General features: G+C 40.9%; 1 protein-coding gene across 1 annotated transcript in view; it reads right to left on the reverse strand.

Annotated features, from left to right (window-relative positions):
* LOC128690166 (integrin alpha-4-like) overlaps positions 1-25,758 on the reverse strand; it is a 141,948-nt gene that overhangs the window by 21,497 nt on the left and 94,693 nt on the right. Inside the window, exons 17-21 of the mRNA XM_070090420.1 lie at positions 25,062-25,266; positions 21,744-21,925; positions 9,190-9,265; positions 4,565-4,684; positions 1,554-1,788 (exon numbers count right to left, since the gene is read on the reverse strand). Coding sequence (XP_069946521.1) covers positions 1,554-1,788; positions 4,565-4,684; positions 9,190-9,265; positions 21,744-21,925; positions 25,062-25,266 — 818 coding nt within the window. The remainder of the gene's footprint in view (positions 1-1,553; positions 1,789-4,564; positions 4,685-9,189; positions 9,266-21,743; positions 21,926-25,061; positions 25,267-25,758) is intronic.

A 25,758-nucleotide genomic window follows, 5' to 3' on the forward strand; every position in this document is an offset into this window, starting at 1 on the left:
GTTGACCCCCGGAACTCTCTCCAGGTAAACGTCACAGATGTGCTCGGTATTATACTCACCCCAAGATCCTTTTCCTTGGCCCCTTGTCTGCCGTCTTCTTTGCCCTTCCCGATCTTCAAGACTTTGCACTTGGTGGGGTTGAAGTCCAGAAGGCAGTTTCTGGACCAGGTCTGTAGCCTGTCTAGATCCCTTTGCAGTCCTGTCTGGTTTTCCTCCGATTGAATTCTCCTCATTAACTTCACATCGTCTGCAAACGGACAATTCTGAGTCTATTCCTTCCCTCATATCATTTAAATATGCCAGAAACAGCATGGGTCCTAGCACTGACCTCTACGGAACCCCGCTCGTCACAGGCCCCCCCACTCTGACACCTAGTCCCGTACCATGACTCGCTGCTGCCTTCCCGTCAATTATTCTCTGATATATTTCAGTTCCTCCCCTGTTATACCTGCCTGGTCCTCCAAGTTTTGCACTAGTCTCTTGTGTGGAACTGTGTAAAAAACCTTCTTACAGGTCAAGAAAATACAGTCTACTCACCCCTCTCTCTTGTTTCACTCCCGGTTTTCTTGAGTCCTTTGCCTTTTATACTTCTTTCATGCTCTAGCACACTTAGCCTCTCCACACCTCCGGGTGAACCATGGGCTCACTCTGGTTTTCCATTGTTTGTTTGCCCCTTGGCACGAATTTCTTCTCTGTACTTTGTCGTCATGTGTTCCATTATTTCGTTGACTGTCCTCCCATCTGTCTCTTACCCACTGCATCTTATGCAAGAATTGCCTATGTGTGTAGCGACCTTTTCTGAAGTTGGGTTTGTCTAGTCCTTGTGCTGCCCTAACTCTTTATTGTTAACTCCACTATGTATTCGAAACTCAGGACCGCGTCATCGCTAGCACCAAAGGGTGTTTCGTGTATGCTTTCCTCTGTCTCAACTGTTCCAGGTGAATACAAGGTCCAACCTTGCTGGTTCATCAACTCCTATATCTCTGGTTGTGTCCCTAACATGTTTGTACATGAAGCTTTTCAGCACCACCTCCAGCATCTTGGCTCTCCACGTCTCTGGTTCCCCATGTAGCTCCAGTTTTTTCCAGTATCTCCTTGTGGTTGAAATCCCCCATTATGAGTGAATGTGCATATGTGTGTGTGAGCGTGTGGTGTGTGTGTGTGTGTGTGTGTGTGTGTGTGTGTGTGTGTGTGTGTGTGTGTGTGTGTGTGTTAGGCAATTAGGCACTAACATTTATTTAGACAGTCATAAAAACAGCTAATTAGAAAGTCAAACTATCAGACAGTCTTGTAGTCACTTACTCACAGCTATACAAATAGACGTCAGATGGCCAAACGTCAAAAAGCAAAAGTCTAAATGGCTACACAGAAAGATACACATAAATAGTCCGACAGCCAGACATCTAGAGAGAAGAAAAATAAGAAACTCTCATATAGCTACAGATACAGAAAGAAAAGTAGAGAGATTACCAGGCACATAAAAAGACACTATAAACAGTTCTTCAGCATCACAGCAAAGAGACAGATCCAGAGACAGAGTTCATGGTACCCACCAATTAGCATTGTAAGATTATACAGTAGAGTAAGATGCACTTTGGGAGCCAGGTGGAGACCGCCCACGGTACACACAACCTGCTGACATACTACCCCTGCCATCCCACACGCCACTTTCAAATCCATGTCTTCAGGAGGGATACTTGTCTCTCCTACGACAACCTCTCCCACGCCACCTGTAATGGTGCCAGGGACGCCAGCTCGACACAAATTAATTCCTCCTTCAGGAGATACCTGCATGGGAAGAGAGAGAGAACATTCTGAAGGAAGAGAATGAAGGAGAGAATAAATGAAAAGTGTAAGGAGATACGAGATGCGGAAGACAGAAAATATAGTAAATACTTCTCTGTAAATAAAAAAAATATAATATAATAATAACTACAAGTATTTCGAGTGTTACAGGACCTGAAATACGTCTAGTTATCAACATGGAAGGTTTCCTCGTATTGCAGAGCCCAAGTCCCTGTATCTCGGTACACGCAATTAGAATGTACATATCTGGAGGATATGAAGATTCCAGTCTACTGGGTCTCATCCTGGGGGATCAAAGTCCCCACTGCCCATTCCTTGACTAGGGTTCTCTGTGGATTAAAGCCTGAAGAACCAGGCTGTTACTGCTGGTCACACGTGGTCCAACGTACGAATCATAGACCCACTGATGGTATACTAAGTCTAGGTATCTGTCCTGTCGAGTTTCCTCTTGAAAGCAGTCTATTGGTAATTTCCCTTATGCAGTGTGTGGCCTAAGTTTGTAATTCTGTTAAATATCAGCGTTGAAAATTTGATATAGAATTTCGGATTTTTTTTTTTTGCATTTTTATAAGAGCTCAGTTGAAAATAATTTCGTATGTTGAAATTTTTGAAATTTCGGCACTATTGTCTCCAGCTCAGAAAATGATTGGTATTGTTAATGGAGTGTTTAGGCGCCATTTTGCAAATTTAATCTCTAAATGGTATAGTACTGAATTAAATAATGTGTGTGTGTTTCCATGATGCTGGTGAGGGCTTTAGATCCAAAAAAGTGGATCTATCCTCTCATTCCTTGGATCTAACCTGATTACCTCCCATTCTGTAGGAGCTATATGACCGCTACGGGTTTAGTGCTTTCCTCTGATTAAACTGAACAGTATTTAATGGCTAATGCATCTTATGAATCGGATTTTTTTTTTTTTTTTTTTTTGAGTGGGAACAAATTTTGTTGGATTCCTTGTAATAACTGAAGAATACATCTCGTCGTCTTCAAACTTACACTGCCGATATATTTTCTTAAAGGGAATTATCATCTTGAATTTAAATTATGTATCATTATTATTATTATAATCCAAAAGGGCTTTTTAAATTATGCAAGTTTTAATGTACTAACTTTGTTCAAAAAAAAAATCGTTTCCGTGAAATAGCAGAAATTTGTCTCTTTTGATCACAATAAAAGCCACAATATTTTACTTTATTAGGTTCTCGTAACATCTGAGTTGAAGGTCATTGTCAAAAATTGTGTTAGGTGACCAAGGCCGACACAAAATTAACTTCTATACTTAATCATTTACTTACCTATATCTTAAACATTATCAGTCTTACTTAGAGACACAGTCTGGAATAATTTTGGATGTGATGCTTCCAATTTGCAATTTTTATGTAAGAAATAGAGAAAGTTGAAATACTGATTTTTATATGATAATTTTTAAATGCCTCCGACTGGAATCAAAACTTCAAAGCTGGTAACTTCTTAATACTTCTACACAGCTTTAAATTGAGTATACTGGGGTATTTTAGGAGTCTGGTCTTTGGTTATAACAAAAGTTCCTTCCCGTTTGACCTTACAACTTGTATTTCTTAGTTATGGGTATGAATTAGACTTGCTTGTATATGCTCTAATTTGTCATTTTTATCACAGAAATGAAAATATTAGTGTCCATGTGATAACGTACGAATACCTTTTCTGATTCATTTCAAATATCAGCGTTAATATTTAACTGCATTATAAACCTGTGACAAATGCACTATACCTGTTGCAAGCATCGAGTTGCAAGGAGCCGCCATTATGCAAAATTGCTGTATAAATATCGGCTATGGCTGCAACCAAAATACGTCAAATCAGGACAACAAAAGCGTAGGATCATAAGACTAGAAGAATGAGTAGCATAAACTTAATTAGAATATGATACACGCATTTTCTCCCTCGAATCCTTCATCTTTCTATTTCAAAAGAAAAACCTATAAAATTTTTTTTAGAGGATCAGCTCAATCTGATGTCTAACTGTAATCTCGCTTGAGGTTCTGGATCATGTACTCCAACTACCTAAACTCTGGGTATGGAACTTTTGAGCGCCTCATGATCGTCCTTGTGTAACCAATATTTTTGTGTGTACCTGCTGTCCCTGAAGCAGTATTTACCTAGTTCACTCAGGTTAAAGGTTTCTCCTAATTTCAATACATTTTCTAATTGAAATCTTCATTTATCTATCAAACAACATTGTCAATATTCCCAAATTATGAACTTCAACCTGGTTAAAAAAAAAACCATACCACGAGCGGGGCTTGAACCCGCAGTTCGTGAGTCGTAAAACTCCAGACCGACGCGTTAGCCACTGGGCTAGCTGGCCACAATAAGATTCATCCAACTAGGTATATTTACACACCTTAGGAAGGCTAGCATAGGCGCCACTGTGACCACAAATGCAAGTTTTTACAGACGAACTCTAGCTCAAGTTCCCTCAAAACCGTCATCATTCACGAAATCGTAATGACACAATTACAAACAAACCATACCATGGCTAACACGTGAGTCTGGAATTTTACGATTCTCTAACCGCGAGTTCAAGTCCTGCCCGTGGTAGGGTTGGTTTGCAATAGTGTTATTTCGATTTCGTGAATCTTGACCTTGATTTTTCTCACCTGTTCAACACTCACCTATCATAATGAAATGCTCAGTGGTGTCTTTCTAAATGTAACAAACATACTAAACGCATCTTAAGCCTGTCATATAATTGATAGGCCTACTTGGAGCACTTACCAACGCCTTTGTGACGATCCCAAATGTGACATTTTCTTCACCTGAGGGCGGAGAGTATGCCAAAGGCACCAGCAATTGCAAAGTCGTATCTGACACTCTAGTTACTCCCGTGTTTTCAACCTGTAAGCAAGTGACACAGGTGACACAGCTGATATACAACACACAACAAAATACGTCATAACAAGAGTTTAATAATAATTTTCCTACAATTAGAAGTGTAAGTCACGAAAATAATAATAATCACTCCTCTTGTGGTGGTTAATGTTATTTCCTGTCAAATATCTTAACTAGACTCAGTAACACATTGTATAAGTCAACAACAATAATTCTAATCAAAAGTGAAAACATATTCTTCAAGGATACCAAAAAAAATTTAAAAGAAATTTAGATATTCCAGCCAGACTCCTAAATCCACTGGCAGTAAGAGCCACTTACCATGAAAGCTTCACATCAAGTTTAAATGAATTTCAGTTTTCAGCACACCTTGTGTACGTCTATCGATTACTATTTATGACACTTAAATCCATGCAAGTTACTTATGACATAATTAGGATAATATCTACTGTTTAAAGAGTGTAAGCAATTTAATACTCTAATAATAATAACAATCTCTATTTCTACAAGTACATGTACAAGGCGTGTGTTTGGGTTCGATTCCCGGCGAGGGTAGAAACATTGGCCGTGTTTCCTTACACCTGTTGTCTATGTTCCACATCAGTAATAATGGGTATTTAGGTGTTAGTAGACCGGTGTGGGTCGCATCCTGGGACAAAACTGACCTAATTTGCGGGAAATGTTCATCATAACAAGGGACTTTCACTATAGTAGTATGTCATTGATGTCAGCTATGGTCTGTATACCTTGTACATGTACTTGTATACGTACCTTGTACATGTACTTGTGTACCTTGTACATGTACTTGTATACATTGTACATGTACTTGTATACCTTGTACATGTACTGGTATACCTTGTACATGTACTTGTATACCTTGTACAAGTACTTGTATACCTTGTACATGTACTTGTATACCTTGTACAAGTACTTGTATACCTTGTACATGTACTTGTATACCTTGTACATGTACTGGTATACCTTGTACATGTACTTGTATACCTTGTACAAGTACTTGTATACCTTGTACAAGTACTTGTATACCTTGTACATGTACTTGTATACCTTGTACAAGTACTTGTATACCTTGTACATGTACTTGTATACCTTGTACATGTACTTATATACCTTGTACTTGTACTTGTATACCTTGTACATGTACTTGTATACCTTGTACATGTACTTGTATACCTTGTACAAGTACTTGTATACGTACCTTGTACATGTACTTGTATACCTTGTACATGTACTTGTATACCTTGTACATGTACTTGTATACCTTGTACAAGTACTTGTATACCTTGTACATGTACTTGTATACGTACCTTGTACATGTACTTGTATACGTACCTTGTACTTGTATACCTTGTACATGTACTGGTATACCTTGTACATGTACTTGTATACCTTGTACATGTACTGGTATACCTTGTACATGTACTGGTATACCTTGTACATATACTTGTATACCTTGTACAAGTACTTGTATACCTTGTACATGTACTTGTATACGTACCTTGTACATGTACTTGTATACGTACCTTGTACTTGTATACCTTGTACATGTACTGGTATACCTTGTACATGTACTTGTATACCTTGTACATGTACTGGTATACCTTGTACATGTACTGGTATACCTTGTACATGTACTTGTATACCTTGTACATGTACTTGTATACGTACCTTGTACATGTACTGGTATACCTTGTACATGTACTTGTATACCTTGTACAAGTACTTGTATACCTTGTACATGTACTTGTATACCTTGTACATGTACTTGTATACGTACCTTGTACATGTACTTGTATACGTACCTTGTACTTGTATACCTTGTACATGTACTGGTATACCTTGTACATGTACTTGTATACCTTGTACATGTACTGGTATACCTTGTACATGTACTTGTATACCTTGTACATGTACTTGTATACCTTGTACAAGTACTTGTATACCTTGTACATGTACTTGTATACCTTGTACATGTACTTGTATACGTACCTTGTACATGTACTTGTATACGTACCTTGTACTTGTATACCTTGTACATGTACTGGTATACCTTGTACATGTACTTGTATACCTTGTACATGTACTTGTATACCTTGTACATGTACTTATATACCTTGTACATGTACTTGTATACCTTGTACATGTACTTGTATACCTTGTACATGTACTTGTATACCTTGTACATGTACTTGTATACGTACCTTGTACATGTACTTGTATACCTTGTACATGTACTTGTATACCTTGTACATGTACTTGTATACCTTGTACAAGTACTTGTATACCTTGTACATGTACTTGTATACGTACCTTGTACATGTACTTGTATACGTACCTTGTACTTGTATACCTTGTACATGTACTGGTATACCTTGTACATGTACTTGTATACCTTGTACATGTACTGGTATACCTTGTACATGTACTTGTATACCTTGTACAAGTACTTGTATACCTTGTACATGTACTTGTATACGTACCTTGTACATGTACTTGTATACGTACCTTGTACTTGTATACCTTGTACATGTACTGGTATACCTTGTACATGTACTTGTATACCTTGTACATGTACTGGTATACCTTGTACATGTACTGGTATACCTTGTACATGTACTTGTATACCTTGTACATGTACTTGTATACGTACCTTGTACATGTACTGGTATACCTTGTACAAGTAATTGTTGTAATAAAGATAGTTATCACATGTATTTGTAGAAAAAAAGATATATTACTGTTAATAATGACACATTAATACATAGAAAGCCCCTTGTCATACAGAGTATTTCGGGCAAATTAGGTCAATTTTGTCCCAGGATGCGACCCACATCAGTCGACTAACACCCAGGTACCTATTTCACTGATGGGTGAACATGGACTACAGATGCATTAAAGAAACGCGTCCTAATGTTTCCACCCTTTGCCGAGGATCGACCCCCCGACCTCAGTGTGTGAGCTGAGTGCGCTAGCAATCAAGCTAACATAATATTAAACTTGTTAAACTTGTAAAATATCAAAGTAATAAGTGGGAGCAATCGTCTCAAAAATGAAAGTAACCAGGTAAGAATTTTAAGTGATCTGGGTCTTCTTGTACCTGCTATCCTACACCTGCTGCCGCTGTTATCCTACACCTGCTGCCGCTGTTATCCTACACCTGCTGCCGCTGTTATCCTACACCTGCTGCCGCTGTTATCCTACACCTGCTGCCGGTGTTATTCTACACCTGCTGCCGCTGTTATCCTACACCTGCTGCCGCTGTTATCCTACACCTGCTGCCGCTGTTATCCAACACCTGCTGCCGCTGTTATCCAACACCTGCTGCCGCTGCTATCCTACACCTGCTGCCGCTGTTATCCTACACCTGCTGCCGCTGTTATCCTACACCTGCTGCCGCTGTTATCCTACACCTGCTGCCGCTGTTATCCTACACCTGCTGCCTGTGTTATTCTACACCTGCTGCCGCTGTTATCCTACACCTGCTGCCGCTGTTATCCTACACCTACTGCCGCTGTTATCCTACACCTGCTGCCGCTGTTATCCTACACCTGCTGCCGCTGTTATCCTACTCCTGCTGCCGCTGTTATCCAACACCTGCTGCCGCTGTTATCCAACACCTGCTGCCGCTGTTATCCAACACCTGCTGCCGCTGTTATCCAACACCTGCTGCCGCTGTTATCCTACACCTGCTGCCGCTGTTATCCTACACCTGCTGCCGCTGTTATCCTACACCTGCTGCCGCTGTTATCCTACACCTACTGCCGCTGTTATCCTACACCTGCTGCCGGTGTTATCCTACACCTGCTGCCGGTGTTATCTTACACCTGCTGCCGGCGTTATCTTACACCTGCTGCCGGCGTTATCTTACACCTGCTGCCGGTGTTATCTTACACCTGCTGCCGGTGTTATCTTACACCTGCTGCCGGTGTTATCCTACACCTGCTGCCGGTGTTATCTTACACCTGCTGCCGGCGTTATCCTACATCTACAGCCCTTTTCAGATGTGAATAAATAAATACAAAGAATTTTGATAGCTGTTGTGGGATATATGAGAGAGAGAGAGAGACAGAGAGAGAGAGACAGAGAGAGAGAGACAGAGAGAGAGAGACAGAGAGAGAGAGACAGAGAGAGAGAGACAGAGAGAGAGAGACAGAGAGAGAGAGACAGAGAGAGAGAGACAGAGAGAGAGAGACAGAGAGAGAGACGGAGAGAGAGAGACAGAGAGAGAGACGGAGAGAGAGAGACAGAGAGAGAGAGAGAGAGAGAGAGAGAGAGAGAGAGAGAGAGACAGAGACAGAGAGAGAGACTGACTTAAAATGAACCCAACATAAATAAGCCACATTGCTAGTTCTTGTTGTAATATCCTGGATTATTAACTCTCCTGAGTTAATAATCCAGAGGTTTCTTTATTTTAACATAACATTTCTTTACTTATTCTCATTAAAATCGTCAGCAATAAACACTAGCTTCTAACTGCACAGTCTTAACATTACCTTGAAGATAACTTCAGGGGTGACTGTCGGTGAGGTCAAGTTTGAGTCATAGTAGACGTAATCCACATCACCATACCTGGTAATTAACATAATTATTAATTTAATAATATTAGTAATAATATCTTTATTAACAGCAGCATCAATAGTAGCAGCAGCATCAACAGTTGCAACAGCAGCCTCGGTAGCAGCACCAGATTAAGAGTATTAGTAGTATTACTAGTATACATTTAAATTTTGTGTTTGTCATCTAATACTTACTGTAAACCATACATAGTTATTTGCTGACTCACAGCCCCTCAACTATCTCACACTTAACTATTAACACGCTGCCTCAGTGACAGACACCTGAGAGATCCTCTGCGAAAAAGTGATGTAATCCGAGAAATATGCTAATTTGTCTCAGGAGAGATCCTACATATACACTAGGAGGCAGCAGTGAGGTTACATTTGTGAAAACACTATACAGAAGTGAAAAAAAAAATGAAGAAAGTAGCATATGGCATCAAGATGGAAAAGGATGGGTAACCGAAGCATAAAGGGTTGGTGGCATCAAGTTTTGATATTGCTTATGATAATTTCCATAAAAAGGCAAAACGCTCGTATTTATAATCTGCACATAGCAAGCAGCATACTGAATCACAATTAACATTACAAATCACAATATAAAAATGAACTGAAAACTGAGATGAGGTGCTCCCCAGCACACATGTGACTAGTGAGTAGAAAGTCGGTCATCAAAATTCCTGTGTAAAGGGGTTGAGGAAAGTATGAAGGAAGAGAAAAAAATGGCAATGCAGGGAAAAAATAGATACAGGAGGATCTCATAAAATGCCTGTGGACCAAACAGATGGCGAGGGGAATATATAGGAGGGAAAGAGTAGTGGCGTATAAGTGATAGAAGAGGACTGTAACAAGCCAGCAGGGTAGAACTAGGAAACATACTGGAGGAAAGATAAAGTAAAGTAAATGACAATGTGGAAATTTGTCTGGACTGCCTCCTTGTGAGCTGCTCTCCTGGCAACTACTGTTGACACAGACACCCTGAGATTAGTCCTCTCAGGCTTTCATGACATTCCATATGCAACTGCTCTTGCAAGAAATTCCTAACTACATACACGAATAAAGTACTAACTCAATTGGTGGTGTAGAGTCCTCTAGTCCCGCACCCTCAGGACACCACATGCAGTGACGGACTTATCTGGTCTTCGAGTGTCCATCTGCTCAAGGCCCCACAGATCAACTATAACCCACGTTTCCCCAGAATATCATTGGCTAACTAATGCTTAGAGAAATGAAAGGTCTAGTCCTACTACGGATGGGGGGGGGGGAAGGTAAGAGACGAATATCCAAGGTACTTCAGGAAGCCTCTATAATTTTGTGCTCTCCAGGCCAAGTGCACGAATGCCTGTTTTCCGTGTTGCTTGACACGGCACTTCTTGTCTCTATGGTGTCTGTTCTTGAAGGCAGTAACTGGCGTCTCTATCACTCCCACCTTCATTCGAGCATGGAGTTGCTAGTTTTCCTTAGCTAATATAACCTAATATTTCCGTATATTAAAGGCCTAAGGTTACTTCTCTAATTCTAATATTTGTTACTAACTGTATAAACCTACATACAGGGAAGGAAGCGAGAGTATCGGCTGGCAAGAGGAAGAGGGATGATTAGTTGGTTATGGAGGACAGCGGGGCAGCTGATAGGGCAGGGGTAGAGGGTAGCAAGAGATTGAGATAAAAAGGGCTGTGGGGAGTGCTAGAGGCATGATCAGAGTTTGTAGAGCAAATCAGTTGTCAAAAAGTCACTGAGAGAATCCGGATTAAAGGAGGGTCCGTCAGCAGGAAGGGAAGGTAAAGAGAGAGCAGCAGAGCTGAGACGAAGTTGGAGGTAAATTCTGCGGGCTCGTTGATAGAGTGGGCAATCTAACAGAATGTGACTAACAGATACTGGACCATGGCAATTCTCACAGAGAGGAACAGGGCGTCTCTCCATGAGATACCCGTGAGTAAGACGAGTATGGCCAATACGAAGACGGGAGAGAGAGTAGTCTCCCAACCTCGACACTGATGACAAGAAGACGGCCAGTAACCTAAACTCGGTTTAATAGAACGAAGTTTGTTATTGAGCAGATCAGACCAACGTTGTTGCCCATTGGTGTGAAGGTGGGTAGCAATTACAGCAAAACAGTCCGTGAATAGAACACCACTATATGAAACTGGAAGGTCATGTACTGCTGACCGCACAGCAGTGTTTGCCTGTTCAATCCCCTGTACATCAACATGACCAGGGACCCCCCCCCCCCAAAAAAAAAAAAAAAAAAAAAAAACTATCTTTATGCTTGGTAGAGATACGGTGTAACCAAAGTTGGATACGGAGAACCAGGGTGACACAGGCATAGATGCAATACGGATAAGTGCTACAAGAATGGCATACAATTCAGCAGTAAAAATGCTAGCCGAGGATAGTAAATGTCCACACACGACACTGTCCGGAAACACTGCTGTGAATCTGACGCCGTCAGAAGACAGAGCCATCTGTGTATTCAGTGATAGCGTGAGAATGAGAGTGGAAGTGGTCAAGAAAAAGAGACTGGGAAGCTACCATAGGCAGTTGGGTTTTTGCGCAAGGGAGTGAGAAAGAACAGACTTGAACAGCTGGAACTTCCCAGGGGGGCAGGGAAAAGTGAGATGCTACATGAACATAGAAAAGTGGTAACTGAAGGGAAGATAAGAGCGAATGGAGGCGAAGAGAAAAGGGACGGAGTAAACAGGGGCGACGAAAAATAATGTCTACTAACATCGGTGACTATTGTATATATGGTAGGGTTGCGGAGATCGTGAGAGCGAACATAGTAGCGAAGGCAATGGGCATCATGGTGATCAGACAAGGAGAGAATATTCGCTTCAGCACAGAGGCTTTCAACAGGGGAAGAGCGAAAAGTACCAAGGCATAATCATAATCCCTGGTGATGGATAGGATTAAGGCTAGAGAGAGTAGCAGGAGAGGCCGCTGAATAGATCTGGTCACCATAATCGTGTTTTGATAAAATGAGGGCTGAATGTAGGTAAAGGAGAGTTCGACGATCAGCTCCCCATGAAAGATGAGCAAGGGTTTTAAGAAGGTTCAGCCGGCTGTGACAAGTCACCTTCAGAGAGGTAATGTGAGGTTTCCAGGATAACCTACGCTCAAAGAGAAGGCCTAGAAACCTGACCGTATCACGTTCAGGGATATGTGAGCCATAGAGGTACAAAGGATGATCGGAGATGACAGAATATTGGATGGAAGAAGAGAGGCCAGATCATTTATAGCAAGGAGAAAAAGTATTGTGCTCAGAACACATCCCTGGGGTACACCTTCAGCTTTGACAAAGTCCGGGGAGAGCATGTTATTAATCTGAACACGTAAATGTCTGTCAATTAAGAAGTTCTTAAGGAAGGATGATAGATTGCCTCGGAGGCCTAAGGAGTGGGCTTGGGCTAAAATATTATACTTCCAAGTTGTCATAAGCCTTCTCAAGATCAAAAAATATGGCAATAACTGAGTGGTTATTTGCAAAGGCATTACGAACATACGTATCCAAGTGTAGTCAAGGGTCTATGGTAGAATGACCCTTTCGAAAGCCATATTGACTTGTGGAGAGACTGTTGTGTGTCTCTAAATAACACATTAAACGTCGATTTACCAGACGTTCCATCACTTTGCAAACTGCATTAGTAAGAGCAATGGGATGATAGTGGGAGGCACCATGTCCCGTAGTACCTGGTTTACGGAAAGGGAGAAGAATGGCAGACTTCCACAGCTGGGGAAGTACTCCCTGTGACCAAATAAGATTGAAAAGAGGACTGTAAGGGCACATTCATATTTGGATGTTGCAACATCCAAATATGAATGCCGTTAGGTCCAGCTGCCGATGATCAGCAAGCTGAGAGTGTTGCCTTCAGTTTCGGAAGTGTGAAAGGCCAATTATAAGATTCTTCTTAGAAAGATGAAAAGTCTAAGGGTGCTAACTCTCTGGCAGACCTTGAGGAAAGAAACGAGGGACATAGATGGAGCTCTCATAGAGGAAGCAGACGTTATGGTGGAAACAATCTCGCTAGCAAGTGCATTTAGAGCCACAGATAACATGTCGAGCGACTGCACGCTTCTGCTTAAAATCAAGAAGTCTCTCAGTGGTTCTATTGTACCGGTACCTACCCCATGCAGCACATTTCAATCGTATTGCACGAGCACAAGCAGGAAACCAACAAGGTATGCACTTCTGAGAATGCCTGCCCATGGTTTGGGGTATAGAATGAGATGCTGCGGTTGAAAATGAGGATGAGAAGAGGTGTAAAAGCTCATCAATGGAGGACGAAGAAGGGACCTCACTAAAAGCAGTTAGTTGCGAGTAAAGGTCCCAATTTGCTTGAGCAAATTGCCAGCGTGGGCTATGAAGTGGTGATGAATATGAAAGGGAAGAAAGAATGATTGGAAAATGATCACTGTCATGTAAGTGCAGTGGGGGAAGAGCAGAGTGAGAGATCGATGCAAGAGAGAGTATGAGTGCGAGGATCAAAATGGGTGGGAGTACATGTACCTGTATTTAAAACATGGTGGGGGTGAGAAGCGAGAAAAGCCTCCAACTGAATGCCATGGGAATCACAGCGAGACCCCTCCAGAAGAAATGATAAGCATTAAAATCGCCTAGTAACAGAAGTGGTGGCAGTAAGGATGAGACAAGAAAGGCAACATCTGGGATAGATAATGTCAGAGAAGAGAGATACAAAGAACAGATTGTATATCACTTATGCAAGTGGACACGGGCTGTAGTGTAATGCAGTGAAGTACGAACAAATAGCTGATGGTATCTATCATCAGTGTGTAGAAGAAGGGCACTTTCATTAAAGGTCCCACCAGGAAAAGTATCTGAAGAATACAGTAAATTATAGCCTAAGATGGGATAGATAACAGTGGAGTGTAATTTTGGTTCTTGCAAGCAAACACCAACAGGGGAAAACCGGGAAAGCAACATCTGAAGCTCACCCTGATTACCCCTGAGGCCGCGGATATTCCACTGTAAATAGGCCATGATTGGTAACGAAGAAGATACCACAAATCCGCAAGTAAGGGTGCCTACGGACTAGAGGGGTTTGAAAAGTCCATATGTGGCGGAAGCGAAAAACGTTCAAGTAGTGAAGGAATGGAGCGCTGCGAAGAAAGGAGTTGTGCAGATGGAGGAGAGGAAAGAGAAGGAACAGGGGGCGGATCAGTGTCCATTGATGGTTTAGTCTCTGCAGTATATTCTGAGATAGCTTCAAGTGTTTCTGAATTCAAAGATGTTGTATGGGAGACAATAATGGAGATGGAAGGAGGAGGGTGAGTAAAGATTGGGACAGTAATGGACTGAACCAAAGTAGGGGGGGACGAAAGGGTGGAGGGAACTGGAGAAGTGTGGGAGCGGACAGAAGAGGAAGAAACTTGGGCGGGGACAGGGGAGGAAGGCACAGTACGAGGAGGAGGGTGAACTTCCACACTCCTAACAGAGCCAGTGAGAGGGGACGAACCAGGTATAGAGACTGGAAAGGTAAAATGTGGAGGTGGAAGAAGGGAAGGAGGAGTTAAAGATTTGAGCAACGGGGATTTTTGGGACTTCTGAGAAGTAGAGAGGCGATTGAAAGGCGTCATACGAGGTCTTGTTGATACCGGGGCTTGTGAGGCAGAACACAAAGATGTGAGAACAGACTGAGGTGTTGAAGTAGGGACGTCTGAGCCCAGGACAGCAAAAGAATTAGAGACAAGAGTGACTATGGGAGGGGTAACCACAGAGGAGGCTGCAGAAGACAGGACCCCAGAAGTAGGGGGACGTTTAGAAACACGAGAATAAGAATTATGGGGGTCGTCTTCCTTGGAGGCATAGATGAGAAACTGCCATAGCATAAGGGAGGCCTTCCGCCTCTGAGGCAACGGATTTCTTGCTCATTTAAGTAGACCTGGCAAAACACACAGTTGACAACTTCATTCAACTTGATCATCTAATTATACAGGCTATGTACATTTAAACGCAACTCTACTGTTCGGTACAGTAATTCTTGGCTCATTACAAAGGCACTAATGGGCGCTGGTAGCTTTAGAGTCAGAACAAGATCTTCCTGGAGCAAGAATCGAATCACACCAGACCACAAGAGATTGGTTCTTTCTTACTGGAGGAATGAAAGTCGGTGGAGTGGATGACTCTCCCCGGTTGAAAAAATACAACACTATAACATGAAATATGAGCAAGGGAGAACGGATCTACTAATCTCTCACTGCAAGCACAGGGGAAAAGAAATGAACATGGTCGACAATACTGGTATTCATTCTGAGTCACGCACAGCGACACGAGGTATCAATTATAAAGAGACTTTTCTTACAAACGTTAACAATATGTGAGGGTTACTCGAGAAACAACTTTTTACATTGCATGGATTACTGTCAATGAGGATAGTATCACCATCTGGAATACAAGGAACAACAACAACACTCAAGTGAGTACACTAGCCACAGAAACGTCTTTCTGCAACGGCTTGTGACATCAACAAGAGATGGCATAACTCATTACAAGTAACGTTCTTCACAAAGCGTCCCCTGGAAGGAACAACTACTTGAACAAGTCATCATCACAGGGATAGTAGTCTCAGCACTCAGGGTTGTCTGAGGTTCCTCTGAAACCGAAGGTAGCTGTACACTATCCTGCGTGCGCACGATATTGTGACTGGATTCCAGACATGAGTGACAGTATTACTAGTGCCTGACTGCTCGGCTACGTTAATAAGTAATTCATGGATCTATAGGAGCTTAATCTGAACTTCACATTTTGCAACACTTTAACAAATCTAAGATACAAGCTGTGAGAACAAACACATTGCTCAAGGGCTAGGTATTGTCTTCCAGTCAGTAAGGGAATATTGGGACTTGGCTGATTCATGTTTACTTTGACTGGCATGACACACTAAGTGAGCAATCAAAAGTGACTGGGGCATTGTCTCAGGGAATTTACACAAGGACATAAAAGCAAGAATAACAGAGAGAATATATGATAAAGTAAGCTTAAATGGGAAAAAAATGCTTAACTATTCTGCATAAGTAAAGAAAACTAACAAGTCACACTGTAGAGCAAGGAAAACTCACATTAAACACTCAACTGGATAAGCAACACTTCAATAATCAAGAGAAAGTATACTTTACTCAGATCGAATTTAGTCAAATTTACTTTAATTTGGACTAATGGCACAGTGAGTTGTCTTTACTCTCAATTCAATAAAGAAATTCAACAATAAATTATAAATCAATAAAAAAATTATAAAATGGAATCAATAAATCTTGTGCAAAATTAAAATGGACTGGGAAAGCAAAGAATAAAATATTATGCACAGAACAAGAAATGTAAAACTGAAATCACAGAATATTACACTGAAATAAACTGTAGCAATAATGCAAATAATAATCACTAATCAAAAATTACTGCACAACACAACATAAAAATTTTCTGAAAGAAAAATTTAATGGCAGCACAATGCTTGCACAAGAGTCATTGCAGAATGAGGCAATACTGCAATAAAAAAAACTGCACACACAAGAAAATGCAGTTTACACAAAAAACATTTATCAAGAATGAACTGATTGAACACTAACTCTTAATGGCAGGTTAGCAAACACTGAACAAGCAAAAGAAGGATTTACTTTAAAAAAAGAAGTTAAAAATTGCACTAAGATTGAATTTGTTCAATGAAATATGAAGAATAACGGAGGGCATAAAATGCAGAACACAGAAAGGTTAACACTTACAATGAGGCAGGAACACAACACATCAATATACACACAATACTATGATAATTTTCTTGCAATAAGGTCTTGTGTTGACAAAAATTTGAAATAATTGTCTTGCTTCACACTAAATAATGGCACTATTGTCTGTGGAGATAGGACAAATTAGACACTGGCTAAATAAAAAGAATTAGCATAAAAGAATGTTCAACACACAGTAAAATGGGAAATGAATTAATAAAAAAATCAGCAAGAATACATAAATGCTGAAAAAAATAAATAACTGAGACAACACTGAGTTGTGATGCAGAATATAAGATAACAGTTACTGAATTACTTTACTTCATAAATTACTGGGCAAGGAACACAGTACTGTGAACACACGATAATTGTGAAGTGTAAACACAAGTTTATACTGCTTATATATTGCACACAACAGGGAAAAATGGAAAAGTACTTACTTCACGTATATATAAAAAAGGGAACACAACAGACATAAAAAATAAGGCACGAAAATTTAAACACTGAAGGAAGAAAAAAAAATATTGCAAACAGGATGTAATGAACACCGAGTCTGATCAAACATCACTGAATGTCACTAAGAAATCACTGAGAAAGAAATGTCACAGCACTCGCAAATGTCTCTATAAAAAGATTATTATAACTGGAGCAACGTCAGCGGAGGATGAGGGTGGTAGAAGGTGGTGTAAGGTGGAAAGTTGTCTGGGCCTCAAAGAATTTGAGCTTAAACTCGATGAACTCGCATAGCAAGGCTTTTCTCGTTGGTGCACAGGTACGATGAAACAATCTTGTGTCTTGACCCACTATGCGAGCCGTAAAATAAGGTGCTAGGACCCAATATAAGGACGAAAAACAATGGTGGTGGGTAGGTGTGGGAGAGTGAGGCAGTGCACTGGGACACTGTGTGGTGGCTAGGCCTACTGGATAAGCAGCGTAACCCACGTGCTCTAGGTACACCCACACTAGGCACAAAAATATTCATAGCCAGGCTAGCTTAAAAACCACAAAATACCACAACACCACAGGGATGGTATAAGCACTAAAGACAGCTAGAACTGGGAGCACAAAACGATGGTGAAGGCTGGAACTCACATGGCTTGCTTGAGGACTGGGTTTAGTCACCTGGGTTAGTTGGCTGGTTGGCTTGGCTTAACCCGTCACACAGACTGGCTTGAGAACTTGTAACGATGAGCATGGCAGGGGTGGAAAGCTGGCTAGCAGGCAAGGCTGGTATTTAAGACAGGTTGGATAGCATAGGGCTTGACTTCCCCCCCCCCCAGACTGGCTTGGCAGCTAGGCTTAATTTGCAAACCCGGGTCAACCCATCGGAAGTAATGCAAATAAGCAGATAAAACACTAAAACACAAGGACTGACCATTAAGCAGGAAGCAAACAGGCTGGTGGACGCTTGCTTGGGGTAGCTGACTGCTAGGCGTCCATGCAATCGACACACAAAGTCCACGGCTGATAGAAATTAATCTCCGTACATCTGCGTAAATATCAAATTTACACGCTCACTGCTGGCACCATTTGTTGAGAGGGTTTGTGGAGATATGATGGTCGGAGTTAAACACACTTGTTGGTTGGTAACACTTACATTAGCAGAGTGTGAGGATGAGGAGCCCAGCCTGCCATGTTGCCTTGTTGTAGTCCTAAGCATGGAGTGAGAAAGAGGCTGGGAGCCCAATGCTCACATGCAACATCACGTGATGTCACACATGCTAGTCACCGAGCCTAGCAAGGGGTCAACTATGTAAAACATATGGATGGTACTATGATACTCAGATAACATAAACATATACAGGGGATCAGCAACTATGCCAATCCTATAGTACTCCTAGTACTTATTAGTGGGTAAACTGACCTCTGAATCTTTGGTATTATAGATGAATCCTACGACTGTTACCCTTTGGGTCATGTTAACTTTCTGACTTAATGTTGTATCTACTTGTAAAATTAACCTCTGGATATACTTGTGTGCTGAAGCTACATTCCCAAGTTATCAGGGATGAAGATGCAAAGTGAAGCCAGTCGCATGAGGCATTCAATTTTTTTTTATTAACACATTGGCCGTTTCCCAACAAGGCAGGGTGGCCTGAAAAAGAAAGCCTTTCATCATTCACTCCTCCACTGACTTGCCAGAGGCATGCTTACACTACAGTTATAAAACTGCAAGGCTAACACCCCTCCTTCAGAGTGCTTGTACTGTACTTTCCATCTCAAGACTGGCCTGTCGGTTTCCCTGAATCCCTTCATAAATATTACCTTGCTTTCACTCCAACAGCACGTCAAGTCCTAAAAACCATTTGTCTCTATTGCTCCTAACACACTCATGTATGCTTGCTGGAAGCCCAAGCCCCTCGCACACAAAACCTCCTTTACCTCCTCCCTCCAACTTTTTCTAGGCCGACCCCCTACCCCGCCTTCCCTCCACTACAGATTTATACACTCTCGAAGTCATTCTCTTTCGTTCCAACCTCTCTACATGTCCGAACCACCTCAACAACCCCTCCTTAGCCCTCTGGATAATAGTTTTGGTAATCCCGCACCTCCTCCCAATCTCCACACTACGGATTCTTTGCATTATATTCACACCACACATTGCCCTCAGACATGATATCTCCGCTGCCTCCAGCATTCTCCTTGTTGCAACATTCACCACCCATGCTTCATACCATGAACGTTGGTATAACTACTCTCATACATTTCCCTCTTTGCTTTCATGGACAAAGTTCTTCTCTTCAGAATCTTCCAAAACCACAGTGTCATCAGCAAACAGCATCTGTGACAACTCTCACTTTGTGTTTGATTCTTTATCTTATAATCACAAACCTCTTGCCAACACCCGAACATTCACTTCTCTTACAACCTCATCAATATACTGAACAACCATGGTGACATCACACATAGTTGTCTAAGGCCTACTTTTACTGGGAAATAATCTCCCTCTCTCTCATATATATATCTAGGTAGTAGGTTGGTAGACAGCAACCACCCAGGGAGGTACTACCGTCCTGCCAAGTGAGTGTAAAACGAAAGCCTGTAATTGTTTTACATAATAGTAGGATTGCTGGTGTCTTTTTCTGTCTCGTAAATATGCAAGAGTTCAGGTACGTCATGCTACTTCTACTTACACTTAGGTCACACTACACATACATGTACAAGCATATATATACACACCCCTTTGAGTTTTCTTCTATTTTCTTTCTAGTTCTTGTTCTTGTTTATTTCCTCTTACCTCCATGGGGAAGTGGAACAGAATTCTTCCTCCGTAAGCCATGCGTGTTGTAAGAGGCGGCTAAAATGCCTGGAGCAAGGGGTTAGTAACCATTTCTCCTGTATATACTATTACTAAATGTAAGAGGAGAAACTTTTGTTTTTCCTTTTGGGCCACCCCACCTCGGTGGGATATGGCCGGTGTGTTGAAAGTAATATATATATATATATATGTGTATATATATATATATATATGTATATATATATATATATATGTCGTGCCGAATATGTAAAACTGGTCAATTAGCAAGAATTCATTTAAAATTAAGTCCTTTCTAAAATTTTCTCTTATAAGTTTAAAGATATATATTTTTCATTAATGTTAATGTAAAAAAAATTAAATTTTGCACCAAAAGAATCTTAGAAAACTTACCTAACCTTATTATAACAAGAACAATTTATTTTAGCCTAACCCAACTAAATATATTTTAGATTTGTTTACAATAATTTAATACTAAACAAACACAGTGAAATATATTTTTTGCGTTAGGTTCAGAATGATTTTGGCGAAATTATTGCATACACAAATTTTCACTTGTCCTATATGGCAAGATGAGCGTTGCTAATTAAGCCAAGATGGCAAGTTCTGCCTATTCGGCACGACATACATTATATATATATATATATATATATATATATATATATATATATATATATATATATATATATATATATATATATACACACACAAGCGTCCTTAGATGTCCACGTCTTCCATAGTCTAGGAATACGCACACTGGTACACTATGTTCCACAAGATTTGTCTTTATTATTAACAATCATATCACTGAAGAAGCTGATCACACTTCTCTGTAAGTGTTTATTGTGTTTTGTGAGACACTTTGTTCACACTAATGCACGGATCAGTGTTCTTTGTTGGTTATCCTGCCGTCAGTGTGACTCTCAGTAGAGTCATAAGTAATCTGAAGACGCCACAGCCTCCTACACCGTCAATGCCCCTCGCACATAAAGGAAAAGCTGACCTAGTACTTTGTGCTTCCTTGCCACTTCCTCCATGAAGCAAAGCAGAATGTTTGATTCTTGCATAGACAACAATGTACACTATCTTTACCATGGTTATAAAGTGGGAGCTGGGTTTACCTTAATTGTCCTGCTAAGGTAAGAGATGGACTCTCTCTTATTAAATTACACTTTGCACACTGGAGTCTTGCAGGGAGCGGTGGTCGCTTGACCACAGGTCGTATACTCGTACTGAATCTGGAATCAATTACTTGCTGTAGCAGTAAACAAGATGCTTGCCCCTTCTGAGAGGGCTGGGCCCCTCAGGGCTGAAAGGGGCTGAAAGGAGCTGAAGGGGGCTGATACCCCCCTCCTGGAGAAAATTTCTCCATAGATGAGATCTCACACCATAAACATATTTTTTGGGGTAAAACAAACCTGAGACAACTACTCTAAGGAACCCCGTCGGGGATACACTAATCCACTCACTAACCCATCCAGATTTATCTACTCAACCTTACCCTTCAAGTTTCAGTTGAACATCATACGTGAGGTGGAGAGGTACGTTCAACATCTGTGAGGCAGCACCGTTGGCATTCAATTCTATCTCCACATCCACTGACTCAGCTTTTTTTCCCATAATTTCTCTGAGTCCTGTATACTCTTCTTCTTCCTCTTCCTGAAGCATCACCTCCAGCGTCTCCTACAGTGAACCATATATCGAGTTATTCTCAAATTCTCAAAAATTTTTGAAATCTACGATGTAAATAATTAAAAAAAATAAACATGATAAAAATCATTAAAGCCAAATGACAGTTTTAATCTAACTTGCATGTAAATTGTACTTCCTATGAACATTTTTTAATTAAAAATTAATATTCGACAAGCGCTTAGTATTGTGCCGAATATTTATAGAAAAAAATGTTTGATATTTTAAGTACGTATTTTGCTCTCTAAATTAGGTTTACTGGCAACTGTATTTAACTGTTTCCCAGCTAGGTCTCTTGTATGAATCAGAATATAAACACTGAGATATAGAAATAATCACAAACAAATAACCCAGACATTGGAGAATGAAAGTGATGACGTTTTGGTCCAACTTGGATTATTAATTAGTCACATAGCAGCGTGAAGAGAAGGGAGTCAGTATGTATGTATATATGTGTGCGTATATATATATATATATATATATATATCTATATATATATATATATATATATATATATATATATATATATATATATATATATATATTAGTAGGAGTAGCAGCAGTAGTAGTAGTAGTAGGGGCAGCAGCAGTGGAGGTAGTCTTAGGACAAGATAAAAATGAAAGAAAATGAGCACTGCAGGAGAGCTATAAGCCGAAGAGTGTGGAACTTAAAACCCAGGGAAGAAAAACTCTTAGGACAGAACTTACCTAGGCAGAAGAAAGGAAAGACAATGATAATATAGATAAGGAGAATAGGTAAGGAGAGGGGGAGATAAAGAGCAGGTCAAGTCACAAGTGTTCTGAAGTTTTCAGCATTTGACAATGTAATGAGAAAGGAAAGCATCTACGGAGACAAGTTGTGTATAAGTGATGCTTCAACATGACGGCGTCTGCGAAGGCTAGAAGTGTAGACAGTTTTAGCAGAGGGCCAGTTAATAGGATGATTATGATCTCAAACATTATTAATGTCGGCGAGCAGAGCACTATTTTTGTGCTCATTGAGTCTGTCAGAAAGAAAGCGGCCAGTTTCTCCAGGTATTGGAGAGGTCAAAAAGAGCATGAAATTAAGTAGACTCGGGAAGCATCAGTAGCAGAAGAGGAACAAACTAAATTACTATGATTGGCGTTTGTTTGGCGAAAAGTAACTTAGATGTCTAAGGAACGGAGAGAGCCGTTAAGATTTGAGTAGTCTGGAAATATAGAAAGGCAAATAAAAAAAAATTCACAAGACTAGAGTGTTTGGAGAAGACAGAGTTTACGAAACATAAAGGGTAGCCAACACGAGAGAACGAATTGCGATGAGTGGAAATTTCCAAGCCAAACAACTGAGGGTCATAAATGCAGAGGGCATGGAGAAAGAGAAATAAAAACATTTTTATTGACAGAGGGAGCATGGTAAAAAAAAATAGTGAATGTACATGCCGAGGTATGAACATCATACCTCCTCTGCATATACAACATTTGAACTAGCCGTATGATTATAAAAACGATACTAATACGTACTACTATCTTTATTTCTACAAGTACATGTAGAAGGTACACAGACCATAGCTGACATCAATGACATGCTACTATATAGAAAACCGCTTGTTATTCAGAGCATTTTCCGCAAATTAGGTTAATTTTGTCCCAGGATGCGACCCACACCTGTCGACTAACACCCTGGTGTTACATGGACATCAGGTGTCTTAAGGAAACACGTACTAATATTTTCTGCCATACCGGGGAATCGATCCCCGGACCCCAGTGTGTAAGCTCATTGCTCTAGCAATCGAGCTACGGGACACCTGGGTCGCTACCAAGTCGTATATTTAAGTTATTATTGATAATTTTATTAATTTAAGTATCACATCCTTTCAGAATTATAAAAGAAATACACTACATATAAAAAACCTGATATAAACAATCAAAAAAGTGAAAACTGACATCATAGATACACAAATAATCCGCACATAGGAGAGAGAAGCTTACCACGACATTTAGGTCAGACTTGGACCATTTACAAAGTCAGTGTGACTGTAAATGGTCCAAGTTGGACCGAAACGTCTTTGTAAGCTTCTCTGTTCTATGTGCGGGTTATCTGTGTATCGTTCCACTCACGGTATTGTGCTTTTTTTTGTTATTCATCATGGTGAGGACTGGTAGCCGAGTGTACTGTGGTCTATGATATTAGTTAGTTAGTTAGTTAAAGATTCGCCGGTATTCTCCCGGCCCGGGCCTTGTCCAAGTGGTGGCCCGGCCTTGGCTCCCTCTTTAGGGAGTGTCTGAGACCTAAGTCTCCCATGGGAGGAGGCACAAGCACCTCCTCATCTTTGGGACCAACTGTCCCCAGGCCTAGCCACAAGCTAGGCCTCTCTGGTCTGCCATCCCCGCCCCAAGGGGGCTAATGAGAATGACAGTCTTATGAGCTAAAGGCTCGGGCTCAGGCACCTACCCTACCCTAGAAGGGTTAGGCATGGTGTCGATGTCTATGATATTACTCTCTGACCCACTACCACTTGAGAAATGTTTATGACCAGGACGTTACTACAGAAGTATGGAACAATATTACTTTCGTATGTTTTTACACATAATTAGCATCAATCGCTCTCATAAAATAAAAATGAAATATTTTCTCTCGAGAGAAAAATGTCGCTCCCATTTTCGTCGCATAGATCCACCAGAGCAATGTCTATGTATACCAAATATTTTTTTTGCGTTTATGAGGGGCAGAAGAGGGCCGATAATTTATTTTATCAAAAAATTGTCAACTTCATTTTTTTTTAGGGGGGAAGGAAGAAAATAACTTTTGTAACAGAATTTGGCTTAACGGAAAATTTGATTCGTTGATTCGACTGACTTCCGATTTCCGCCAAACTTTTTGTCTTAAAACTTTGTCTAAAGATGATTCTAAGAAAAATAAATGAAATCGGACGATAAATCATAAAAAAAGTAAAAAGAAAAACCATTCTGTGTTCCCCCCCCAAAAAGCTTTATTCTGTAAACTTTCAGATGTTAATTATAAATTAGTAATAACACATCCACATATTTATAGGTACGAAAAGTTAAGAGAGCAGCCCAAGAGCTGAAGCTCAGGCGACACAAACATGCACAATATCTTAAGGAAAGCACTGAGGGAAAATTGTCTGACCTCAGTCTCGTACAAGGGATTCTGTAGCTCACAGGCGACAGTAGTGGAGGTAGAGACAAAACATGCGAAGGGAAGGGTCCTGAGGCTCATGCCAGGGGGAAGGGTCACCTGCACCAGTCCCTGGTATGCTGGCTCGCCTGTCACCTTCACCTGAATCCGTAAAATGAGGAGTTCCATGCTGCTGACAATGTATCGTCCTGACGACCTGAGGAAGATCTGTATTTATTTGCACAGCTTATGTTTATACTGTTGCATTTTATGTGATTCATGTGTTGCACAAATGCCTAATAAGGTACAACTGGACAGGGCTTGTGTACTTTCTTTACTTCCAGGTTTTCGTTTGTAGCTCGAGATTACCTAATCCGATCGGATACGAAGCTTCAACACTGGTTTATTTGAACTAGAGAAAGGTCCATGTTGTTAGTAGGATGCGTAGGTCCCTGTCTGCAAGTGTTGTTACTGGGATGAGTAGGTCCCTGTCTGCCAGTGTTGTTACTGGGATGAGTAGGTCCCTGTCTGCCATTGTTGTTACTGGGATGGGTAGGTCCATGTCTGCCAGTGTTGTTACTAGGATGGGTAGGTCCCTGTCTGCCAGTGTTGTTACTGGGATGGGTAGGTCCCTGTCTGCCAGTGTTGTTACTGGGATGGGTAGGTCCCTGTCTGCCAGTGTTGTTACTGGGATGGGTAGGTCCCTGTC

Source organism: Cherax quadricarinatus, chromosome 32, assembly GCF_038502225.1.
Source record: "Cherax quadricarinatus isolate ZL_2023a chromosome 32, ASM3850222v1, whole genome shotgun sequence".
Taxonomy (NCBI): Eukaryota; Metazoa; Arthropoda; class Malacostraca; order Decapoda; family Parastacidae; genus Cherax; species Cherax quadricarinatus.